Genomic DNA, 27,369 nt, shown 5'->3' with positions numbered 1-27,369 from the left:
GGGGAGAGAGGGAGGGGGGTAAGGAATGGATAAATGGAAGGAGGCAATGGTTGGAGGAGGGTATAGGGGGATGAATTAAAGGAAAATTAAGACTGAGAAGCGCATGGTTTTTGTTTTTTAAAGATGCAAAGGCTTGCAATCAGCCAAAGTATAGAGCCCAACTTCCAGGAGACTGCGATCTACTTGCGGATTTATAAACTGGAAGTGATCTACCCCCGTTTTATTGGTGTTCAGGTCAGAGTTGTTTTTAGAGAGAGGAAATATCCCATTTTTGAGGTTAAAGTAAAAGTTCCTGACCTTTTTTTTATAATGAGGAAATGCTGCTAAAACTCCGTTCTTCATTCCACGAAGGGGAGAGGGGGCGGGGCCGGGTGCTCAAAGACAAAAGAAATAGAAAAGGAGATAGCGATCAAATGCAGCCTCCTGGGGATCGATGCAGCCGCCGGGAGAGGCAGGGGCTGCAGCCGAGTGCTGCTTCGCAAACAAACGGGGGAAAGTGCTTAGAACCCAGAGAATCCAGCTGAAAAACACGAAGCAGCAACAGCAATTGCACACACACCATCCCAAGCCAGCACAGTAACCAAGTCCCAAAAGCAAGAAAGGACTCAGCAAACACTGCTGCGGCCGGCGTTGCTGCTGCTGACTCGGGGAGCTCAGTGCTCTCTTCCACACAGCGCCTATCACTATGGCTTATTTTCGGGGTACGGTTTATATTTCTCAAATGCTTAGAAATGCTGCTATGGCTTATTTTATGACTACGCCTTAAAAAGGGGGAAACACGGTATTCTGTTGGGAGCTGCCCAGTGTGGCTGGGGAAACCCAGCCAGATGAGTGGGGTATAAATAATAATAATAATAATAATAATAAAGTATTATTATTAGTATTATTATTAGTATTATTCATAGGAGCAGGCTCCACTCATTGGCTGCCCATGATTCAGCAGTTTAACTTTTGTTTTGGTGGACTATCCTGCCTTGCAATGGAGCTGGCCAGGAAATTTAGAAGGTTGGCCACTGGGACGTGACTCCTTGCACCACTGTATAGGAAAAGATAAGGACCATTTGCATTCAAAACAGCAGGTAAAAATGATTTGTGCTTACTGGATTCTGATTCCAGTAGATGCCGTTGTGTCTTTCACTTGGAACAGATATAGACCCATGTAGGCTTTTAACAATGCTTACACTATTTTTGTAATGGCACAATTGGCCAGTCACATCTCCTCCTCTGGGCAGCTCATCAACATGGATGGGATTTGAACAAGAGCACAACTCTCGATCAACTCTGTTTTGTTTCAATGGGGCTTAGGCTGAACATTTTCCTGGCAATTTTTACTCTTTGTGCAATCTCAAGTGAGCTCCCTGCATGGAAAAGGTACCTCTTGCTGCTCTATAATTCTCTCTCAGACAAAAGTGTTTCTCCTGCACTGTAATCTCTCAAAGTGGTTGACTTATTGAGGGCATTTACCTTTTAGGAGAGGCAATTACTATACCAGTAATTGCTGCCCCCCACACACCAAAGCAACACCATTTCCTATCAAATCACTGCTACAAACCCATCCAGGATGCCAAACACCCATAGTGCACTCTTGCCACAGCAGAGAAATATGAGTTAGATCAGAAAAGAGTTGGAGCTGTCACGGTTTTTTGGGGGGGGGCGTGTTCCCATCCTGTTTATGACCAACTAGTGTTTGAAGGACTTAAGATTTAGTAGAACCCAGTATTCTTCTTGCTTATCAGCAGTTTATTTCCTAGCAATAGGCATAGCGGAAGTTGGGTTGTGCCAGATTTTCATTCAGCTATGTGATGTCACCACAAATGCAAACTAGAATAAGGACAATATTCCCATCTTCATAATAGAAACAGACAGCCCGTTTTTTGGGTTCTGATTATTTTTGTAAAGTTTCCACTTCATTATACCTGCTATTGATCATTTAAAAATAATTTCAGTTGTTTTTTGAGGCGCCAGAATAAGCAAAGGAAGCACTTGACTCTGATTAAACAAATGCCTCACATTTATTTGTGCTGCTAACTATGAACATTTTGGAATTTAGTGTGTTTTGATCTACATATCAATAGCAAGCTGAATACTAGATCCTGGAGTCATTACAGTATTGAAGTAACAACTTCAGGCATGTTAGAGGTTTCATTCAGGATTTCAATAGCACACATTGCAATCAGAGAGATTGTACTTTCTGCTACATATTATTGTCTTTTACCATTTTGTATTTTGATTTCCTTAAAAGCCAACATTTAACGCAAACACTTCATATACTGCATTAACTGAAGCTGTATAGGAATCACATCCTTTGAGACCTTATATACACATTAGCATTCAAGAAAGTTGCAAACACTGCAAAGCATTGTCTGTTGGGTGTTAAAATATATGACACGTACTTAGCAGCTTGGGAATTATGTTGTGCTGAGAAACTGATTGCAAGCACTCGTAGTCAAGATACGCTAACCTGTCTGCGGATTGTGTGGATAAAAACTCACTTTAAACATCCTCTGCTCTGTATGTAATCTTTGCTCATTTATGCAGATTGGTATATATATATATATATATATATATATATATATATATATATATATATATATATATATATATATATATGGGTTCTGGACCAGCCTATTCACTCATTAATTCCCAGTGTGTGCTCTCTCTCTTTCCCTCCCTCCCAATTATGATTTTCTTCACTTATTATTATTTCCAGAAATTCCTCTACATTCTTGTCCACTATTTGCCAAATATTTATTTTCATCCAGTTGTGGACATGCAGGGAATGTTTGGCAGATATTTGCTGTTTGACATCAAAATGACATCCAAAGCTATTTGACCTTTGCCTAACCCCATGTCCTCCATCAACTCTGCAGTGGCAAACCGGTATTTGTGGAGCTTAAGGGAGCTTAAAGGTAAAGGGTAAAGGGACCCCTGACCATTAGGTCCAGTCGTGACCGACTCTGGGGTTGCGCGCTCATCTCGCATTATTGGCCGAGGGAGCCAGCGTATAGCTTCCAGGTCATGTGGCCAGTATGACAAAGCCGCTTCTGGCAAACCAGAGCAGCACATGGAAACGCCGTTTACCTTCCCGCTGTAGCGGTTCCTATTTATCTACTTGCATTTTGACGTGCTTTCGAACTGCTAGGTTGGCAGGAGCTGGGACCAAGCAACGGGAGCTCACCCCGTCACAGGGATTCGAACCGCCGACCTTCTGATCAGCAAGCCCTAGGCTCAGTGGTTTAACCACAGCGCCACCTGGGCTTAAGTTCATACAAAAGCTGTGATGGGTGAGAAGGATAACACCAATGTCTCCAAATGTGGGATACAGTGCCTCTAGGTCACTACCATTCAAGCTTCCTAACCGGGGTGTAGCACAACCTCTTTGAAGTATCCATGGGATGCTCTCCTTTAAATACTGTGGGTAAGATGCTCGGAATGGAGAGTGCAGATCAGTGCAAAACTGCTAGGTGTGCTCAGTTTGGGGAATACTTGACTAATGGGTATAATAAAGTACAGAGAAGTTTGTCAGCTACGCAATTGCTGTGGAAAAAACATCCAGAACGATACATTAAAAAGAGAACACTTCCTCAAAATTATTCATGTTTTCCTTTCCTTTCTGTGACCTGGCCATATTCACAAGGGGGGTTTCAATGAGCTTTTGCAATTCTGGTGTCTTTAGCTGAAGTAGGAAAATGTACACTGCTGCTAGGATGTCCTTTTAATTTGAAAATGGGTCTCCTCTGCTTGTTCACAAGTGCTGCAGCACAGTCTAAGGAGGCATTATTGGTGTCACTCTTGAAAACCCCCTTATACAGTCAGAGCCGTCTCCAGCAGGTCGGGCGCCTTGGCGCTGAGGCACAGAGATCGCTCCGGCACCCCGCCCTCGCAGCGCGCAGCATGGCTTCCATGCGGCTTTGCCGCGAGCGGCCCCCCCTGCCGGCCCTGCGCCACCGGGACTGCACCTAGAGCCGGGCCTGTATACAGTTGTACCTTGGTTTTCGAGTAGCTTAGTTCTCGAAGGTTTTGGCTCCCAAACGCCGCAAACCCAGAAGTGACTGTTCTGGTTTGCCAGCTATTTTTAGAAGCTGAACTTCTGGGCTTCTGCAGTTTCCGATTGGAAGCTCCTGCAGCCAATCAGAAGCCGTGCTTTGGTTTACGAACGTTTTGGAAGTCCAATGGACTTCTGGAATAGATTCCGTTCGAATTCCAAGGTACGGCTGTATCATGTAATATCTGCTGCTCAGCCAAAGCACCGTCTGCACTCACAATATAAAGCGATACGGCTCCGCTGCTGTATAAGAACAAATAGCAGCACAGCATATCTTTGAAATATACCCCCAGGAGCCATACCACAGACTCTTCAACTGCAGCAGTGGCATAATGCTGGTGACTCCTTAGTGTGGTGTTGTGGTTAGAATGATGGACTAGGACCTGAGAGGTAAAGGTTCTAATCCCCACTCAGCCATGAAGCTGACTGGGTGACCTTGGGCCAGTCACTAACGCCAACCTACCTCACAGGGTTGTTTTCTACATAAAATGGAGAGTTGAAGAATTGGGCATGCCACCATGAGCTCCTTGGAGAAAATTAGAATACAAAGCAACCACCACAGCAATATCATATTGGGCAAACAGACAAGTTTTCACCCAAACCTCAATGATATGAGGTAAATTCTGGAGCTAAATGCTCCTGTGTTCCAGCTCCACTACCTCACCTTAGGATGGTGCCAGAATCTCCCATAGGATCCTTCTTTCTCCATGCAAATGTTCTTCACACAACGAGGGGAAAACAAATCTGCCAATTCATGGGTTAACTCAGTTTCTCATTTTTACAATCTTAAATTCAGTTCTGCACGTTTCTGCAGCAATTTGTGCTTTTTTTATCCTTATAAAAATTATTCAGCATTTTACTGCAAACTTCTCATAATAAACACATGCAGTTTTGAAAAAAGGCACAGTTTTGCAGACAACGTTCCTTAATACAATGCATTATGTTGTTGTCACTGACTTAAGCATTTGTATGCACACTTTGCCTTAATCTATGCATCCTTGTACACTTTGCTCAGCTGGAGAACTGCATTGCAAAATTCAGGAATGTGTGGTTTTTTTCAAAGGATGGTCATGCTTTCATTCACAGATTGTTTTTTTAAAAAATTGTGGATTTGGCAGGTTCACCTTTCAATGCAAATTGAATTGAGTTTCTTCCCCATCCCTGCATTCAATCAAGAAAAACTTCAGTGAAGGCCCTCAGGCCTCAGGCTTGAAATGCTCAAATGGTGGTTAAGAGCAGTGGACTCTGGTGAACCGGGTTTGCTTCCCCGCTCCTCCACATGCAACTGCTGGGTGACCTTGGGCTAGTCATACTTCTCTGAAGTCTCTCAGCCTCACTCACCTCACAGAGTGTTTGTTGTGCGGAGGAAGGGAAAGGAGAATGTTAGCCATTTTGAGACTCCTTAGGGTAGTGATAAAGTGGGATATCAAATCCAAACTCTACTTCTCTTCTTCTTCTTCTTCTTCTTCTTCTTCTTCTTCTTCTTCTTCTTCTTCTTCTTCTTCTTCTTCTTCTCTGGTCACCCTTCAACAAAACTGTATGTCCTGTTAATGTTTTTCTTTTCTTTTCCAAACTGCATAAGGTGGTGATGAGATAACACATTGATAAACAAATTAGGGAGATAACAGCAGGAGGACTTTTAATATTTAAAATGGTCATCATGAGAATATTGGTACACTCTGTCCCTGCAGGAAAAATCCTGTTTTTCACAAGTAATCTTTAGCAGCTTGCTAATTTTCAGTTTGAAATCCTGTCACTTGATTGGAAACAGTGAGAGTACATAGTGATATCAGTTTAATTACAGCTGATCTGTGGATGCACAGATTAATCTCCAGGGAGACTGCAAATGCATATTGCTTTGCTCTTAATACTTATTTGATTCATTGGATACTTTCTCACCTAATGCCACTGCAGATTTGCTTATGGGGCAATTCTTTGCAGAGTTTAAACTTTGCATAGTTCTCTTTGGTCAAAGCAACAGCATCTGCCATTTTTGAGCTTGCTCGTATGGCAGATGTTTTCCCATGGTAAGAAGGTCAGCACAGAGCAGAGACGCCAGCTTGTGAGGCCGATTGTGGGGGGCCAAGGTTGTGCATGTGATGTGCTGATGCCACACGTGTAACACCTGACACCACATGCTTGCCATCAGGACATTGGGAGGAGACGGGGCGGAGCCAAACACGGCGGCCATGGGACTTCAGTGACGGGCTCCTCCTCCATCACCTCCACCACGGAGGAGGAGGAGGAGGAGGAGGAGGAGGAGGAGAAGCCAGCTGTTGTGCGGGCTGTGGTTGACTCCATGTTTCACCTCCATGCTTTTTGGACATTGGGGCGGGGGTAGCCCCTGCTGGCCCAGAGGAAACTGAAGAGTATCAGAATACCCAAATCTGTTGGAGAACTGACTTGGGGATTCAGATCAAAATCAGCCCTGTGATTATAAGCACTTCTGCTTTGCAGATCTACTCTTTCCACATTTTGACCCTGCATGGCTGGTGCTGTCAGAGTGAAAAAGCTGCCTCAGGTGGCAGATACTGGGGGACAGGAAGTGGTAGCGAAGTATTGGAGGACTGCCCTGAGATTCACTTGCCAGTCCAGCTGACTTCTCTATGTGGAACTGAAAGGGGACATCCTCTTTATCACAGACAGCAAAGAGCCTGGCACCAGCTTTGTGCCTACCCAATTTCATTAGGCTTCATCTATTGTCCTGTTTCATAGAATCATAGAGTTGGAAGAGACCACAAGGGCCATCCAGTCCAACCCCCTGCCAAGCAGGAAACACAATCAAAGCATTTTTGACATATGCCTGTCAAGCCTCCGCTTACTGACCTCCAAAGAAGGAGACTCCACCTCCAAAGAAGGAGACTCCACCACACTCCTTGGTAGCAAATTCCACTGCTGAACAACTCTTACTGTCAGGAAATTCTCTTACTGTCAGGAAATTCTCTTACTGTCAGGAAATTCTTCCTAATGTTTAGGTGGAATCTTCTTTCTTGTAGTTTGAATCCATTGCTCCGTGTCCGCTTCTCTGGAGCAGCACACATACAATTCCCATCAGTTATTGGGGATGGAAGGAAAGGAAGTGTTTAACTGTAAATAATGTTAATATTTTTCCAGTTACAAACCATATTTTGTGAAAACATTTTGATCAGAAAGTACTGATATTTTCTCTCTCTCTGAAATAAACTCTCAAAGAAATCTAAAATCCAACTGCTAAGCTCTTTACAGTTTCTCTACATGTGGGTTCCCCCTCACCAAAAAGAAAGAAACCTCTGGGTTTTTAAAGAAAGGCTTAACACAACTTCTTTCCAAACCATTTGGTTAAAAACAAAACTTGGAGCCGCAGTGTCCTTTTTGATGAATTTTTATTATTTTCTTGTGGTTGTTCAAGGTTGTTCAGTTACACAGTCCTGATGAAAAATATGGTGCTAAAGTGTAAAGTCCAGAGGCAAAGGACCCTAAGTGGAGAGAGTGATCAGTCATTTTGTAATCCACTCTGTGGGTGGATACTTCATTGTGGGAAAGGTTAACTAATTCAGTTTGGTATAAGCAGAGAAGCAGAAAGCAGGGCCGGATCTAGACACATCAAAGAAGCATTTTAGTTTAAAGTGTTGTAAATTTAAGCAGGGAAAACAGGTAGAGAAAAAACCAGGACTCCACGTCACCATCTGATGGCACAATGTTATATTGCACATACAATGCATATACTGTAAATTGCTTTTTCTTTACCAGTCTATATGAGTCCCTGATTTCATGAAGAAGATGAGACAGTCTGGAGTTCTCAGATTAAGGGCAGAATAACAGTGATTACCCATTGTGTTTGCTCCCCTTTATTTCACATTGCTTGCAAGATCTGCAGGACAAGTTAGTCATGACTAAGCTAAGTTCCATTGATTCAAACAGATTAAGTCTGGATCCATCCAATATATCATCATTCAAGACTGGCAGACGTCTTCATCCATGCTGTATACAGTGCTAAAACTACTTCTGAAACAATCCTCAAAATCATAAAACAACCCCAGTTTTAGTTTCAAAATAAAGCCCTTTTCAATTTTGAAAAAAAAAAACCTTGACATTTGTGACTTTGATTCCGTACTATGGTATCTATATCAGCTGATTTATACTGCCTGCAATTCTATTCACAAGGGGTAAACTTCATTGAGCACTGTGGGATTGAATTTCAAACCAACATCCACAGAATTGTGCTGCTAATCTGTCTTCAGCATTTATCATGGTAGTTAGGCTATGTTTTTAAATTGCAGGAATATACCACTGATACATCTCTAACTATAACTAACTGAAAAGTAGTAGAAGAAATGAGTTATTTTTAGGGATGGAATTTTCTGAAAATCTGTGTTGAGTTTATCAACACATGGTTGTATCCAGAGCCCAGTGCTGTCTCTGTTTGCTCTGTGTGCCCCCCCCCCAAATCTTCTCTAGAGGGCCCCCTAGCTCCCTGAAGCTGCTTTTCAGGGTGTGCAACTGAAGCAGAGGGGAGAGGAAGGGAGAGGAGAAGACTGGAAGCATTGGACAACACAGGAAATTTTTCCTAATTCCAATCACTCTCCTTGATCTTGACAAGAAGCAAGTTACTTTTTTACCGATTTTGCTAAAAAAAATCAAAAATCCGCACAATTCTATTATGTGTGTTATTGTATGCATCATTATGCATATCATATTGTACACACATATGCTCCAGATTTTCTAAAGAAAAACCAGGCAATATACAGACACACACAAGAAGGCATGCCACTATATAAAAATTCTTATATATTATTACAGTTGTACCTGGGAAGTCGAACGGAATCCGTTCTGGAAGTCCATTCGACTTCCCAAATGTTCGGAAAGCAAAGCGCAGCTTCTGATTGGCTAGCAGGAAGCTCCTGCTGCCAATTGGAAGGCGTGGAAGCCCCATCGGACGCTTGACTTCCAAAAGAACATTTGCAAACCGGAACAATGACTTCTGGGTTTGCAGTGTTTGGGAGCCAAAACGTCCGAGTACCAAGGCGTTCGGGATCCAAGGTACGACTGTACTTATATAATTGTGTTGCAGAAATACAGCACTATATGTACTATACGTATAATATATTGTTCCTTTTTGCATAAAAGCAGATCGATGCAAGAGCAGGTCCAATGTGGGCAAAGCTTTATCAGGTTGGAACTGCCAGATTCCTTGTATGAACCCATTTGAAACATATTCCTCCTCAGTTCCTAGTTATTTGTATATTTTCAGCTTTGACTGTAATGCAAATCAGGAGTTCAATGCAGAGCAAATTAGCCATTCGCTCCCATATGCACACTATAATAGGCTATGCAACATCTGTCCAAGCATAGCCTGATAAACTGTGCAATCCTAGCATGTTTATGCAGACATGGGTCCTGATTAATTTAATGGGACTCGCCCTGTAGTAAGTGTGGTACCACAGCCTAATTCTATGTGCTATGTGTGCAGGTGAGATCTCTAGAGAATAGCTTTTTCATTTCAGGGTTTTTTTGTGTTGTTTTTTTTAAGGGGAAGCAGAGAGAAAGGTGGTTCAGGTTTAAAATACCTATTGGCACAGTGTCTTTATAAATGAGGAGGCAGGAGTTAGTTTAATTTTCCCGTGCACTTAATGTCATTCTTCTAAGTGGGCTGAATTGCACAGTAAATTAACTCCATATGGAGGTCTCAAAAGCTGGTAAACAGGTGAGGCACAATAGAAAATGACAAACTAGTTGCTGTTGTTGTTTTAATTGCCCTTTCCCCTCACACTCTGAGCAATCATGAAAAGAAATGTCACAACATAATTTCGTATTTCAATCTATTCTTATGCAGGAAAGGAGGGGGAGCCATAAAGGTTGCGAGGACAAAGAGCAGAACTTCTAGAATTAAGTGCAGCATGTTGCAAGCATGTCTGAAAGCTCTGCCCATCTTTTGCTCTGCAAAAATACCTCCTTAAAAAAAGTTATACATTATCACAGGGCCGGCTCTAGGGGTAGGCTGGGGTGGCGCGGGGTGCCAGGGCGCTGGGCCAGCAGGGGGGTGCCGTGCGCTGTGCTGCTGCGCCTACCAGGACGGGGGCGCCAGAGTGATCTCCGCACCACGGCGCCAGGGTGCCCAACATGCTTGAGACGGCCCTGCATTATCAGTCTGCTTCTTCAGTTGGGATGCCATCGGATCTGTTTCAAGAACTGAGCTCTCTAGGTTAGGAACAGGGAACATACTGACCTCCAAATAGCCTTGGTCACCAGCTCCCATCAACCCTGACTAGCATGATCAACAGTTAGAGATGATGGGACCAAAAAGATCTGAAGGACAACATGTTTCCTATTCCAGTTCTAGGTTTTGGAGCAGACTTGTATATTTACCACCCTCAAATAGATAAATCTCTTAATTTCCCTAAATTTCCATATAAAGTAATAAAATAATTATTAAAATAATAGGCTCTCTCTCTTCCTATACTATAGCGGAGATCTCCATGTGTCATTTTGTTTGTTTGTTTGTTTGTTTGTTTAGAGCTCCTTTAGCTGGTTACTGGAAAGCTTCAGGTATGGCAGCAGACTGTAGTGTATCATTCTCATGGATAAGGACATGGGCGTACCCAGCGGGGGGCAGGGGGCAGCTGCCCCCATAAGCAAAAAATTTTTTTAAAATGGTTATAAAGTGATGAAATGAAACAAAATTGGTAGGGTGATGGCGAATAATCCGTTGTTTACCACACTGAAATGGTGTAAAAATCGAGAAGTATCTAGAGCCACCTAGCGACTAGTAGAGGAATCTATGTCAGCCAGCCATTGGGATTCAAGGGAGGGAGAGATCTCTAGCGGCCTCTAGCAGAGTGAAGAGGGAATCTTCTAGAGGGGTCTAGTGAGTTCCACATCACTAAACTGAGCCGCCCGCCGCTAAAGTGAGCCGCCCGCTATTAGTTTACCTTCTTATTTACATTAAGAAGACATCGAGGCTGCCTAAATGGATATAAGAAACTGGTTCCAAAAAGGTAATTTAAGTAATTTCTGTAGAAAATTAAATTTTAAAGGGTAAAGACCTGGCTCAGAAGTACAATGGGAGAGGACAGACTGACTGGGTTGAGTTTGATGAGCGTCCATTGGAAATTCTTCAAGGAAAATCAGGACTGGGTTGAAACGAAAGTTTTGAACAAGTTTTCTTCAAACCCAAGAAAAAATGATATTAGTATAAGACATGTAACTAGAATAAAAATTTAATTTTTTTCCAAGCAAATAATTGTAATAACTACCGTAATAAAACACTGCTATAATTATATATAATTTTCTTTAAATTTTGGTTTCATTCACCTTTTCCGTGCTGAAATGTCACAACCTGAATGACCATGGCTTGCCCCCCCCCCAGTTTTGATCCTGGGTATGCCCCTGGATAAGGATTGTAGGGAGTTATGCGGTCATTATTGCTCCCCACCCACCTCCCGCCAGGAAAGGTGGGTGAAGATCACCCTGCATATGGTGTTTTAGAGTCCTTGTATACAGGACTTCATTCCACCCACCCACAAAAAGGATTTGCAGGTAAGAAAACTGGGGTTGCATATCAATGAACCTACCAAATATGGGTGTCAGGAGTATGATGTGAAAGATGGAATGTGGAATTGGATTCTGTGAAACTATAGAACAACAGCGTTCTATTCCATAAATACCTGAATAAAAATGTGATTTAAAACATTTCAAAGCCTGGATTCCATCAAATGATCTCAGGTTGGGGTACATCCATCAAAACATCAACATAAAAATACTTCAACAAATTTCTAATGATCCTGTGGGAGCAATGCAATAATGGAAACACATGTTGGTAGAAGGTTTGGTTATTGTTAAGGTCCTGGGGGATTTTAATGTACGGTATGTGTTTCACTTCGGAGACCGGAAAGTGTGTAAAACACACACACACACACAAATGTGCCAAAAAAACCAGGGTGAACTCGGTTTTGCTTTTATTTAGGGTGTGTGTGTATGTGTAATATGCAACAACATTAATTTGTGCTTAATGGTGTGGGGATGCATGCATACAACAACATACATGTTCTAACACACTTTTTAATTTAGCAATAAAAATGAAAAGTGGGTGTGGCAGGTAACAGAAATTTAGGAAAAAATATATGGCTTGGTTCTAGATTAGGTTAGTTGAACTTAGATCCACCTGAAATTAGTATGACAAGTTAATCATGACTTAAGTGCAATTGATTTAGTTGGGAGCCAAGTTGAAATCAGTGAGCCTGGATTCAGTCCCGTGAATGGTCTGGGCAGAGTAGGTGTTGGTTTATTTGTTTTTGCCCTGGAGTACGTGGTCTAAACCAGCAGGTTTCTTCTTGGATAGGTTTTAGTATCTATAAAAAGACAACAGTGGATGGTGTGGATATCATTCATTAAGTATGGCAATTGGCCAGAATGAGCCATTCAGGAGAGTTTGTGTTCTCAGCATGCGTGGAATGTTTTCCTTGTCTGCTAAATGTCACAGTGCTAATGGAATGTTGTGCCTTTTTCTCTTGCATGTAGATTGCCAAATAATTCCTTTTCATTGCCTGTGAGACGCTCCAAGATATCACACACACACACACACACACACACACACACACACACACACACAAAATCCATGCCAATAATTAGTTGCACGTAAATGTGCAGCAATTGCCTACTTACCATTGCACTTTTTTTTTGTTCTGTGATTACTGTAAGCAGAATTTCATTTTCCCACTATTTCTTTGCTCTTAATATTCTGAGAAGATAAGTGATTATTCAGGCAGGGCTTGAAATAACAGGAAAGTACACCATAGATCCTTTTAAATAAATTGTGTTATAAAATATTTACAGCCCAGACTTTGTGTGGGGTGGCGGGGAGGTAGAGGCTAATATATATATATATATATTTCTCCGTTGTGAAAACTGCTTCATGCAAACAATACCATGAGAGATATAAGAGTCTTGTACAGGGATAAGAGAGGAGGACCCCTCTTGTAGACATCTATCTTCCATATTATGCACGAGGGCGCAGTCAGCCGACCTTTATGCCACTAATTGTATTTTGTTTTCTGTATATGATATAACATGACATTCATACACCAGATGAGAAAATGCCAGACGCTTCCACGGTGCACTTCAAACCATGTTATCTTCCTTTTCTTGACTGCACAGCACAATGCAAAATAGAAAACACAGATAATGCCTGAATTATTGCTGGGGAAATGGAGTAAGCGGGGGGGGGGGAGAGGACCTTTTCACTGAATGAAAAAAAGGGAAGACTTGGAAGGAACCCGAAGGTCACTTCATACAATCTCCTGTCCCGGCTCAGGAGTTGCCACATCTAATGAAAGCCAACAGCTTAATTCATGCTGCTCATTGTGTAATGGAAAGCAGCATGGACCTGAAGCATATTGTGCTATAGGCACCTGACAAAGTACATCCAGAGAACTCTAATTTATGGAATTGGAGGCACTATTTCCAGTTCCTGAAATCCAGACTGATTGGCACTTGAATCCACCTTGGTTGCCAGCACCAGTCTACTCACATGGCAGGGATTGGCGCAGGATCATCATGGTCCACATAGTTGACTCCCTGAGGTGAGCATAAACTGTGGAACATGCTTCAGATACACATGGGGAAGCCATGATTGATTCATGTCTTCTTTTTCACATGGCATTTACAGATGACAAACAGTGTAGAGAGAGAAAAAATACCACTACCACATATAGCAGAAATAGACTTGGCATCTAAAAATTAACCAGTGTCTGCCTGTTTCAAATGCATGCTATCTCTCATCACAGCTAAAGATTCTTACATCGCAGGGGGTTGTACTCGATGTTAGGTCTCTTCCAGCTCTATCATTCTACGACTCTATGGATAGGAATGTATAGTAAAGGCTTCAGTGGAGGTCTAGAAGGCTCAGTGTGCCCCAGGATTTTACGTGTTGTTTTTTTACAATATAAACCCAGGAACAACATATTGGACTGTCTTTGAAACTGCAAATAAAAACATTGCTTTGGGATCATTTGAATTGAAAGGTCAAAGATTTCATACAAATTAATCTCTACAGAATAATCAAGAAAGCAGTTTATGTAAATTTCTATGGTTATCTCAATTTGTTTCAGTTTTTTTAAGAAACTTGGTTAAATTCAGCTCCTCCCAATCTAATTGCCATTCATCTAATTGTCATTCTAAAGCTCTGTACTTCCTAAAGCAAGCAGAAAGAAGTTGTTTTAATAAGCTATGCCCAATAAGCATGTCTGCTCATTTCCCCATTCAGTTTAATGGATGTGTACTGTCATATAAGTAGATATAGGATTGCAGCCTTAGGATGTTAAAAGATTAGATCTCTCAAGTTCATCAAAAAATACTTAGGTGATACTTAGGTGATCAGCACAACATGAGCCACATTTACATTAGCTATCCTGAAAAACAGTATCATTTTTGAACACTGGTGATTAAATCTAAAATACCAGTGAGCTTCATGAAGTCTGAATGGTGTTCTGTGAAATGTTTGCTTCCATTGCATCATGTAGTTCAGGAGAAATGATGAAACAAATCAGGCGTAAAAACAGAGCATCTAAACTATAGGTGTTTGAAAGGTGGACAATGTTTTAACTAAACATCTGATCGATGTGTATTTTGGTTCCTTTGCAGTGTCGGCCAAACCAAGGCCTCACAGCGATGAATACACAAAGAAGGTTCCTCCCCCTAAGCCGAAACGGAACCCAAACACTCAGCTAAGTGCATCTTTTGATGAGACGTACATCAAAAAACATGGCCGCACAAAGTCAACACTAAGCAGGGATACCTCCTTATCACAGGTCAGCAGTCCTGCTCCAGATACTGAGGAAGACGAACCGGTTTATATCGAAATGGTCGGAAATATACTTAGAGACTTTAAAAAAGATGAGGAGGATCAAAGTGAGGCAGTATATGAGGAAATGAAATACCCCATCTTTGACGATGGAGGCCAAGATTCAAAATGTCCATGTGAGTATGACCATCACAGCTGTTCTTCTCAGTGTGCTACTCCCACAGTGCCTGACCTTGATTTCACCAAGTCCTCAGTGCCATCCACTCCCAAGGGTGTGCTTTGTGATATACCCCCACCATTTCCAAATTTGCTTTCTCATAGACCTCCACTCCTGGTATTTCCACCTGCACCAGTGCAATGCTCCCCAAATTCTGATGAATCTCCTTTAACACCACTGGAAGTCACAAAGCTTCCTGTGCTAGAAAACGTGTCTTATATCAAGCAGCAAGCTGGAGCTTCTCCATCGTCACTGCCACCTCACACGCCAAGTCATCAAAAACTGGAGAAAGACCAGACAGCATCTCATGGAACTAGTACTCCAGGACATTCTTCTTCCCCTCCACATCCTTCCACCTTATACAGAACACAGTCTCCGCATGGCTATCCCAAAAGCCACTCTGCCTCCCCCTCTCCTGTGAATATGGGTCGGTCACTTACCCCCTTAAGTCTCAAAAGACCTCCTCCTTACGATTCTGTACATTCAGGAAGTCTCTCAAGAAGTTCTCCATCAGTGCCTCATTCTACAGCCAGGAGCATATTGCAAGAAGGAGGGAAAATGGTAAACACCTCTGTCAATACCTACGGGTCATCATCGCAAAGTAGTTCCCGTTCTAGAACACCTACCAGTCCTCTAGAGGAATTAACCAGCCTTTTTACCTCAGGACGAAGCTTACTGAGGAAATCCTCCAGCGGAAGAAGATCTAAAGAGCCTGCAGAGAGTAAGTGCTTCAAATAATGTATTTACTTATTTTACTCTTTACTGATGATCGCTGAAATCAGTGTCATGCCGTCGATCAATTTCTAACTGTGGAGTACCTCCATTGATAAACTATCCTACTGTTGGGGATTTCAGTTTGGTGTACTTGGCACCATGCAACTTACTCATTTGCTTTATGAGTTTCCAGGGTTAGTTTAGGACTATTCATATACAGTGGTACCTCCGGTTACGAACTTAATCCGTTCCGGAGGTCCGTTTATAATCCCAAACCGTTCTTAGCATGAGGCACGCTTTCGCTAATGGCGCCTCCCGCTGCTGCTGTGCCACCGGCACGCAACTTCCGCTCGCATCCTGGGGCAAAGTTCGTAACAAGGGGCATCTACTTCAGGGTTAGTGGAGCTCATAACCCGAAGCATTCGTAAGGAGGTTGGTACGTAACACGAGGTTCCACTGTAAGGCCCTTTTCATATCTGAGTTTGTATTTATTTATTATTATTGATTGATTGGATTTCTATGCCTCCCTTCATCCAAGGATCACAGGGTGGTTTGCAATACAAAAACACATAAATACATAACATGCTAACAAACAAAACAATAACCATCACCACCACTGAATGATCATCACAGAGTTTTCCTCTCTCGAAAGTCTCCCTTGCGATTCTGAGATGTTTAATGCAATCAAAACCTTTAATGATTGCATGTATATATTTTTTTAAAAAAATATTATTACCAAGTAAAAGAAAATGCTCAGGTCCCAAAATTGCTCTTTGCTGGTTACTGCCTTGTGGTTCTTTATCCTCGTGCTCAGATTAGCCAGGAAGAGCTTAATTTTTGTCGGAAGAAGCAGGGGGCACAATTGACTTCCGTCCTTCTCGCCACTCACATTATGTTGTCTCTGCTTTGCCTTCAGCATGTCGGAAATGCTTTTGAGTCAAGTCCTTGGGAAAATGAATCAAGCGCAGGCAGGGATTGTACTCTCAGCCTTTAGTAGTTTAACGAAGAAAGTGAGCATGATATACTTTCCCCTGCAGGTCCTATAAAACCACTTTATGAGTGAGTCTGGGGTACCTTGAATCCTGTATAGCCAAGGTGCTTTTATTTGAGAAGGGTTTTATTTTCTAGTCCGGGAGTTTATGTAGCAAGTGGCAATAAATTACGCCTTTGGGGTGGAAGAGCAACACTGAAAACACCCTGGTCAAATGTACTTGATAACTGCATTTATGGTGTTACTTGCAGAAAGAAAAGAGCCAGATTGCAGATGTGTGTGAATTGTGTGGATTCACTTTCATCTCCGTTATAGACAGCACTTCTCTGGTCATTGACTAGAATTTGCTTCACTTATATGGAACTTTGGGAGAGTTTAGGAATCCAGGATTGCCTTATACCAGGGCAAACTGTTTGACTATGGAGTCCAGTATTGCCTATTCTGATAGGCAGCATTGTCCAGGCTTTCAAACAGAGACCTATGCCACAATCTACTACCAGATTTGCTTTATCTGGAGATGCCAGGGATTGAACTCGGGATATTCTGAATGCAAAGCATAAGCTCTACTACTAAACTCTTGTCCTTCACTATCAAAGTATTTGACCTCCCCATTGGGGAATCAAACCCCTTGGTCACTCCCATGGCAGAAAAGGATGCTGTCCACTATGTTAATAAGGTTTTAGTGGCAGCACCGTGGGAATTAATCAATTTATTCGTAGGTATAAGAAAGAGAGGAGATACAAGCTAAGAGAGTGTCAGTGCAAATATTGGCTTTGCAGCAGCTTGGCAGCTTACAGCCCATAATGTAAAATCAGCATTCCACAGTTCATTTGGGTTATTGACAATAAAAGTTTTTACAGCAATAAATACAAAATATAATCAGATTTGTGTTTGATTGGATGCAAGCAAATCTAGATATTAAATCCCAGGTGGTTCTTGTAATAAGAGACCAAGGCTGTGTTGTGTGTGTGTGTTTAAAGTATATTACAATATTTAGGAATAATTAAAAGGAAAGGGGAAGAAATGGTGGAGTAGAGCTGGCAGGAAATATTCCCCAAACCAGTATTTGTTAGCAAACAAACAGAAATCCATTGCTAATCTATACGTGCACAAGAGTCATGTGACTGGCAATTATAGTGAGTTCCTTTGAAGACCATTTGCAGCTGTGGTTTGAATCCATTGAGCAGGATTCTGGAGCCAGTTGTTTTGTTTTTGTACCTGGAATATCCCTGAGTTGCTGGCAGTACCCTGATAAGCAAATGCATCAATTTTTAATATGATTAGTCACTTTCAACGTTCCATATATGTCACTTGACAGATAATTAAATTCACTTTTCATCCAGCAAAAAAGCTGAAACATTGAAGTTATTGAAATCTTCAGATGCCTAACTAAGTCCTCAAGTCTTTTGAAAATGTGAGTGTATAATAATCCTCTCCCCCCCCACCCACTTCCCATCCATAGTTGAGGATAATGACATGAATTTTTTGCACAGGGAAGGGTTGCAGGCTTTGAGAGACCCCTACAGGGAAATTAAAGAGAGTTGCATTACAATTATTACTTATCGCAAATTAGGATCTTAGGGATTGTTCAAGAACTGACACAGCACAGCACACTAATCATTCTAATGGGTTTTACGGTAAAGTCCGTTTTAAAAAAATATTCTGGTAACAGTAGTATTTGCATAGAAGGGATGATCTGCAAATGTCCTAGGAAATGAGATGATGTGCAAAGAGGTGTGTGTGTGTGTGTGTGTGTGTGTGTGAGAGAGAGAGAGAGAGAGAGAGAGAGAGAATATAAATGAACTAAAATTTGAATCTCAAGCTATCCCTCATACCTATGGCTAGGTATCACCTATTTGAACTGTACTACATGAGTTTGACCAAACTGTGGGAGGCAGTGGAAGACAGGAGTGCCTGGCGTGCTCTGGTCCATGGGGTCACGAAGAGCTGGACATGACTAAACAACAACATGGCATGTGCAACTGCATGATACACAGACCATGCTAGGTGCAAACTAAGAGCACCTATACATTGGCTCTCGATGAAACGTCTGTCAATATGGAGACTGCTAAAAAGAGAACATCAAGCCAGAGTTTCCTGAGGTTGAACAATTCATCGGATTGCATCAGCCCAACCTGATTAATATCAACTGATTAATATTGATTACTATTGAAATTGATATGTGTGTGATGCAATTTGTTCAGCCACAGATGTGTTTGTAGACCTCTCAGCCAAACACATCATCACTGTGGGGAGAATGTGTTCAACTCCCCAACGACAAGAGTTGAAGTTGGGGGCTCCCTGGCTATTTAAGGTGGTATTCGTGCACATGCAAGAACTGCCAAGAGCACAACAGGACATACACACCTCCTTCCCCCATCCCCCGCTAAACCTAAACCTGCTCCAGAAGGTTGAGAGGAAACCCAGGATAGATTTAGGGTGTGCGCAGGTGGAGAACATTCTGTTGACTGATGGAACATTTGTATTAACGCAACGTTGAACAAAGCCCTAAAGTCTCCTGTTGTGCTTGTACAGCACTGAACTAGCTCGCTCTGCTTTGTAACTTATTGTAAAAATCTTCAGCTTACTAGGTTGGAGTGTCATGCCTCTAACAAGACCACTTTAGTGGGGAAAGGGGAAGAGAGCTGAGTGACTTGGTTGCTGATCTGATCTGCCTCTTATTGGTTGTTCGACATGAAACAGAGACCTTCCAACCACCATGCTTCCTGCCTCCTTCTTTGTCCTTCTTGTAATTCTTGAGTGTCCCCCCATCCCATCCACAAAGTGGGGATAGACGAAGGAATGGGAATGCACATACAATCAGCATATACACCTGGGTTTACCCAAATGCAGATTGATCATTGTATACACGTTCATTTTCTTTGTTCATACCTTCAGCCCGTTTAATTAAGCATTCCGATTTAAGCAAGTTCCCAGCAGAAATCCCAGTCTGCTTTACAGTGGGAATGAGTCACAAATAGTCAAGTGGGAAATACTACAAAATGCTAATGATCAACACCACATGCTGGGTAGGCAGATTGCACGACGTTTAAATTGCTGTTGCTGTAATTTGGAAAATAAAGCTGTGCACAGATAAATAGTTGCTACATGTCTAGTAGTTCACACAACTGAATGTATGTACAAGTGACTTCAACCACCAGTTTGTTCAAGTTCCACTATCTATGCTTTGGGTATGAACATGGGCACAGTGGATGCTCAGGTTGTGAACGTGATCCATGAAGGAGGCACGTTCACAACCCACAGCATTCGCAATCCGCATCTGCACTTCTGTGCAAGCGCAAAGAACTTCCGGGTTCAGCACAGAGTGCAACCCGAAAAGACGCAACCTGAAGTGACTGTAACCCAAGGTATGACCGTACAGTCATTCAATCTTTCAGCCACACACAAAGTGGATGCACATGAGGTCTGTGGCGCCTTCAGTAATGGATACAAGAATAATCTGTTTTGGAAAGGCTTCCTCATTGGGAGTCTGATTTTGTGTTTGCTTCTCTTTGATGAATTTAGGGTCATCATAAAAAAAGATCAATTTGCCTTCATGCAAGAGGACATAGAATCAGTGAAGGGAACCTAATTATGTAACAAATGTAATTTTGGGTTTCTCTTTATTTATTGTTGTTCAAGGCAGCTGCTGTTTGACACTGATGCACACAGACTTATTTATTTTTCCTCTTTGTTTATTCAACTGCTCAAGCTTGAGTTGCGATTTATCCAACAGATTTCCAGAAGTTACAGTCTCAGCAAGGAATGACTGAAAAGACAACAAATGTCTGCAGTGTGCCAGTGTGAACATGTTGCACGGCTGATCGGCTTTGCTCTGTTTGTGAGAGCTACAAATAGAAGAGGGACACATTCAGGGCCATGGCAAACAATTTTTTTAAGGAGGAAATAACATACTAAGCAAATGGTACTAGCATCTAAAGCTTGGAAGTGCAAGGCACTTATTGATGTGGATTGTATGATACAGATGATGTTCAGAGGGAGGGAGTTGTATCATTGATTTTCTCCCTTACTAAATCTTTCCTATGTTCCAGCACACACACATACACACCCCGTGGGGGGGGGGCTCCAAACACTTTGTAGGAAGGACTGTAACTGAGTGACATAGCACATGGTTTGCATCCAGAAGGTCCCAAGTTCAATCCCTGGCATCTCTGAACAAAAACAGATATTGGGAGCAAGATCCCTTCCAGGGTGACTTCTAATCAGCAATGCTCAGCTGGATGGACCAAATAATCTGCTTGGTATGAGGCAGCTTCATGTTCTATCTCACCCAACCAGTTTGTTTCTCAGACATAGTGAGAATGAGAAGTTCTTGACCATCCACATTCAGCATCACCTCCAGAACTGGGGCATGGGAAGCTCTAGTCAATGTGTTGTTACTGGGACCCTTCAACACTGGTGATCTTTGCTTCTTCCAGTACACTGATATTAGTTTGCCTGTCTTCCCAAGTGACGTGTAAAAATTTTCGGAGACACCGTTGATGGAATCTTTCGAGGAATTGGAGATGGCGTTTATAAGTGGTCCATGTTTTACACGCATATAGTAAGGTTGGTAGTACAATAGCTTTGTAAACAAGCATTTTGGTTTCCCTGTGAATGTCCCGGTCCTCAAACACTCTGCACTTCAATCGGGAGAAAGCCACACTCGCAGAGCTCAGGCGATGCTGGATTTCGGCATCAATGTTGGCCCTTGTGGAAAGGTAACTGCCTAGGTAGGAGAAGTGATCAACATTTTCCAATGTTACATCACTGAGTTGGATTTGTGGCACTGCAGAGGAGTTATTTTGTACTTGTTGGTTCAGCACTTTGGTTTTTTGAATGTTGAGTGATAGACCAAGCTTTTCATAAGCTTCTGCAAAGCAGTCAGTCACTTACGGACCCATTGTTAAAACTGTGTTTATGGAAGACAATCTTACTCGGCTACGGGTGATCGCCAAAGAAGAAGAAGACTTTTCTGGAATGGGTCCACTCCCTTGAAATCATCACCATTGCTTATTCAGTTGCCTTATCTACAGAAGTGTTCAGAAGGTGAAAGTAGGTGACTGAATAGGCAGCAACATTGAAACAGGGTAAGGGGCTTGTCCTGTCTTGCTCTGGCTAGGCTCTGAGCTCTAGGGAAATGAAATACTATTGTGTCACTTCTTAATCAGGCAGCATAGTGGCCAATGAAGCATGGTCGCTTAGGTCGCGTTAATCAAGGTTAGGTTTCAATAGGTAAAGTGAAGGTAAACTTGAACAAAGCAAATGTCAAAGCCAGCAAGGCCAAGACTCTGCTGGTTAAGGAGAATCATATAAACTAGGCAGAGTTTATCAGTACCATGGACAGATCACAGGCTGAAGCTGCTCATCTGTAGCAAGAGGAGTTGTTTCAGCAGGGAGCAAACACTTTCTGAGATCGTAGGCAAGGCTCAGGCATGAGGCAAGCTAGGGGTCAGGCTAAATGGAGTGCTCAGGCTCTGCTATGGGACACAAGGCTCTGGCATTGCTGAAGCAACAAACTGATCCATATAGAGCACTATAGGGAACCAGGCAGAGGGCCTTCTTGGTAGTGGCGCCTGCCCTGTGGAACGCCCTCCCGTAAGATGTCAAGGCAATAAGCAATTATCTTACTTTTAAAAGACAACTGAAGGCAGCACTGTTTAGGGATGTTTTGATGTTTAATGCTGTATTGTGGTTTTAATATTTGGTTGGGAGCCACCCAGAGTGGTTGGGGAATCCCAGCCAGATGGGTTAGGTATAAATATAGTAGTAGTAGTAGTAGTAGTAGTAGTAGTAGTAGTAGTAGCCCTAACTGCAAGGGACGGTGCTTCTTCATTTAAAGGGGCCCAGCTTGCTTCAGTTGTCTCCAATTGTAACTGTGTGGCTGAGCTCTGCTATCACTGGGATTTCTACAATGGAGTCCTCCGAGTCCAAGAACAGTGGTGTCACATTGTGGGGCTGGAGGGGTACTAACCACACAGGCTTGTCCAGTGAAAGTGCTTCTGGGGATGGAAACCCTTCAAAGGGTTCAGAGTCCTCAGCCTCTCCTAAAGAATGAGAATCTGAGTCCAGGTTCATGACAAAAGGGCTGTTGCCCTTAAGTTTGGCTCTTACAGTGAGGGGGTGACAAGGAGGGAGTCCTTTGAATGTGATATGAGTCTGGTAATGTAATCTGTTCTGGTCCAGAAGGATACAGTAGATGGGATAAAAACTTATCATCCAGTTCCTTTTGCCAGTTCTGATCACATAAATTGGTTCATATATATGGCCTGAATCTATTTATTATTTGTTTGTTTGTTGAATTTCTAGAATGCCCTTTCATCTGAGGATCAAAGGGTGGTTTACAATACAATCTACAGAATTGTGTGATGAATTCTATGTACAAAAAGAGGTTTGAAACTTGTGTTTGTCTAGGATTAGCTACCTATCCCTCATGGGAAACCTCTTCTGATATGGAGGGGGATTTTCGAAGTACAGTGGTACCTTGGTTCCTGAACAGCTTAGTTGATGAACAAATCAGCTCCCGAATGCCGCAAACCTGGAAGTAAGTGTTCCAGTTTGCAAATATTTTTTGGAAGCCAAACATCCATTTCAGCTGCTGGCCCAGGGCCAATCAGCCATTTAGAAGGTGTGCCTTGGTTTTCAAACATTTTGGAAGTTGAATGGACTTCCAGAATGGGCTGAGTTTGAAAACTCAGGTAGCACTGTAGTTTGGGTACCACTGTAGTTTGTGAAAAGGCATGGCATCCATTGGTGGGAAGAAAGTCAATAGTTTCACTGGGCAGCAGGCATAGTCAAGCCTTTGGACAATCTTCAAGCTATGTTTTGAATCCCAACCTACTGCATATATTTCTACTGCAGTCAACATCAGGTTTCATTGACTGAGCATTTACCCTGTAAGATACAAATCTGTCACAGCAGTTGCAGAATACCTTTATACAAAATTGCAAGAGATGCATTGGGAAATGTGAGTTTAAGATTCCATTTCATGCCTATTGAATATCAGATTTATCTCTAAGAATAATATTAATAAAATAAATAAATAGCCCTAAAATGTCTGGTCTTGGACAAAAAGGTTCATAATATATTTATTTTAGTTACAATAAATGTAGCCATATATCTCTATACATTTCCTGAAGGAATTATATCCATTCATAGAACAGAGCTCTGCTCTCTCTGATTTCAAAACTAAATAATACTTTATATTTGTAGCTGCAGATTTTAATATGTAGCACTTTTAAAACTATGATATGCATCTAAATGTTACAGAATAATGTATTTGATTTGCAGCTGGCATGCCAATCCCTGCCAATTTGCTAATGAATGCAGAGATTTTTCAATATTACAATCACAGTGCATTACATATGAAAGAGCTCCTATAGATGTTCCCTTACAATGGCCATTTAAAACGTATTGTGCACATATGTGCCAAGGCAATCCACCAGAGAGTTAAGTGCACTTATGTCCTTTGACTCAACTATTTTTTTGGAGTGTGGCCCATATGATCTAAATAATGGTAAGATGGTGGCAGCAGCAGCAAAGGACAAGTGAAAAGATGGCGGTGGCAGCTGGCAGTGGCTACAGGGTGGGAAATCAAAGGATCTATTCAAAGGTTGGTTCCCAGAATCAAATCAACTTGATTAGGACTCATTCAGGTCTTAGCTGAATCTGTATGTGCAGTGCATGTAGATTAGTGTGAAATGCAGGGTGCAAAATAGGAGCTTTTGGAATGGGTAAGAAACTATTTGCAGGGAGAAAGACCATGTCTCTATTGTCAAGGAAACCAAAGTGATGCTCCTTGATCCAGCCCATTTGTATAAAATGAGTAAGTTGGGGCAGAATGGAGGTGTGCCTTTAGATATGCATCCCTTTAAAAGTAAAGGCATGTGGATGAACATCATCTGCATTCAGGTGCATAGTCAGATGTGGGTGTCATCCATTTGAGCCCCCCAAGTGGTTCTCAAATATGGCTCCCAAGCAGAGTTCCACGCTGAGAAACAAACAAACAAACAAACAAACAAAAAAAACCTTTCTTTTTTGCTTTTGAAAACTGACCCTTAAGAAACTTGGGGCTGATTCTCATAAGCGTAGTGTGCCTGGAAAAGTCATCGTATTGATGCATTTTTTAAAAAGAAAAAGAAAAATTTGTAAACCAGCTTTCATTTAAAATAATTGCAGTGCAAATAAACAAATGGCACATAACAACGTATAGCAATACATAGGTAAAGGTAAAAGGACCATTAGGTACCAGTCGTGACCAACTCTGGGGTTGCGGCGCTCATCTCGCATTATTGGCCGAGGGAGCCGGTGTACAGCTTCCAGGTCATGTGGCCAGCATGACAAAGCCGCTTCTGGAGAACCAGAGCAGCACACGGAAACGCCGTTTACCTTCCTGCTGTAGCGGTACCTATTTATCTACTTGCACTTTCGAACTGCTAGGTTGGCAGGAGCTGGGACCGAGCAACTGGAGCTCACCCCGCCGTGGGGATTCGAACGACCAACCTTCTGATCTGCAAGCCCTAGGCTCTGTGGTTTAACCCACAGCACAACCTGTGTCCCTTTAGCAATACATACCATGTCAATAAAACATCTGTATCAGTTGCAGTAACAATCAATGTCAGGAGCTAGTATTAATAGTCAGGAAATTGGGGTGCCATATTCTAAAGAGCAAAAAAGAGGGAAACATCTGTCAACTTCTACTTTTAGCTATGGGTCCCTTTGATGGCTCTACCCATGAAAAAGAGGATGTTTCAAAGCATGTTTTTAATAGTTGCTGGATGCACCCAACATTTGGTGCTGAACTGATGTCCATGGGGCAATCTTTCCACAAAGCCTATATTACCTAAATATAAAAAAAAGAATAATTTGCTATATTTCAAGGTGCTACAGCCAGGACATCATGAACCATGATACTGACATAAAGGCCAGTATTTATCAGACTGCTTTAGCATTCCAAAACCAATCAACAGGAAAATATGGTGATTTCCCAGGTACTGGGTAGTTGTATAAATCAGCTCCCAGGAGGACAACTCAGAAACCATTCAGGGAATGGGTTCAGAGCCATTCAGTATGCGAAATTTCACCATGGGTCAGTGTGACCTTGTTTTGCAGTGCTGCTCAAAAGTACCTTTCATATTAGTAATCTAGTTTGGCAAAACTGGCTCTCATTATCTCTCTAAATAAATAAATTAATAAAAATTGCTTTCTGCAAAGGTGATTCATGATTTATTTAGATTTATAACAGACAGGGGACAAAGATGAATGAATAATACATGCATTGTTATCTGATACATTTTGGATTACTTATAGAAGACTAGCTGAGATTTGCCCTCATTTGCAGTTCCTTCGATTGCACTTTTCCGACGCCTAAAAAGAGATTTTTACTGTTTGTCACTCAGCATTATAACAGCCAGACTCCAGAATTAATGCTTAGGGGGCGTGTGAGACTGACTAGGTAGAGTACATTCATTTCAATGAGAGAGTTTTTAGATTAAGCAATTCCGCAGCTTTGATTTATCAGCTTGCTTTTGTTTTAAGCTGTAGCTTATTAAATGGAATTCACAGTTTGTACAGAGCCTACATTGCCCTCTTCTGCCAAACGCTGCCTCTCCCATTTAAAAGCCTAGTAGCCAACGAGGGATGCAACAGCTTGAGGTGCCTGAGGAATTCCTTTCCTATGAATTCCAGTGGGAAGTGATCTGACCTGCTCGTGTCAGTTGGAATGTACTTATTATTCAGATTTCGCATTTCTCCAAAATTTGTGACATAGATCTTGGCTCGGAAAAGGTACCCCAATGTTTTATGAGATATAAATTCAATTATAAAATACATTTCAAGATCTGCATATATAAAATACATATAAAATATGCATTTTGTGATGCAATACACCCTAAAATACATGTTGGTATCCAATGCTATGCAACAGGACTTCCATTCCCTCCCCTGCTCCTGCCCCTCAACCCACAAATTTGCTCCAGAGCTTATTTTGAGAGTGCTGGGGTGGGTGGCAGGGACAGCATGCTCTAGTTATCTCCCGCTTGGACTACTGCAATGCGCTCTATGTGGGGCTACCTTTGAAGGTGACCCGGAAACTACAACTAACACAGAATGCGGCAGCTAGACTGGTGACTGGGAACGGCCGCCGAGACCACATAACACCGGTCCTGAAAGACCTACATTGGCTCCCAGTAGGTTTCTGAGCACAATTGAAAGTGTTGGTGCTGACCTTTAAAGCCCTAAACGGCCTCGGTCCAGTATACCTGAAGGAGCGTCTCCACCTCCATCACTCTGCCCAGACACTGAGGTCCAGCACCGAGGGCCTTCTGGTGGTTCCCTCGCTACAAGAAGCCAAGTTACAGGGAACCAGGCAGAGGGCCTTCTCAGTAGTGGCACCCGCCCTGTGGAATGCCCTCCCACCAGAGGTCAAAGAGAATAACAATTACCAGACCTTTAGAAAGCATCTTAAGGCAGCCCTGTTTAGGGAAGCTTTTAATGTTTGATGGATTTCTTAATTTCAATATTTTGTTGGAAGCCGCCCAGAGTGGCTGGGGGAACCCGGCCAGATGGGCGGGGTATAAATAATAAATTATTATTATTATTGTTGTTGTTGTTGTTGTAGAGGAAGT

General features: G+C 42.2%; 1 protein-coding gene across 1 annotated transcript in view; it reads left to right on the top strand.

The window, feature by feature from the left end:
* Positions 1–27,369, top strand: part of NYAP2 (neuronal tyrosine-phosphorylated phosphoinositide-3-kinase adaptor 2) — a 136,172-nt gene that overhangs the window by 73,493 nt on the left and 35,310 nt on the right. Inside the window, exon 3 of the mRNA XM_035133461.2 lies at positions 14,663–15,760. Within this exon, the coding sequence (XP_034989352.2) occupies positions 14,663–15,760 (1,098 nt within the window). The remainder of the gene's footprint in view (positions 1–14,662; positions 15,761–27,369) is intronic.

This window comes from Zootoca vivipara, chromosome 5, assembly GCF_963506605.1.
Source record: "Zootoca vivipara chromosome 5, rZooViv1.1, whole genome shotgun sequence".
Taxonomy (NCBI): Eukaryota; Metazoa; Chordata; class Lepidosauria; order Squamata; family Lacertidae; genus Zootoca; species Zootoca vivipara.
The sequence above is the reverse complement of the archived record's forward strand: the minus strand, read 5'-3'. Positions and strand labels throughout refer to the sequence as shown.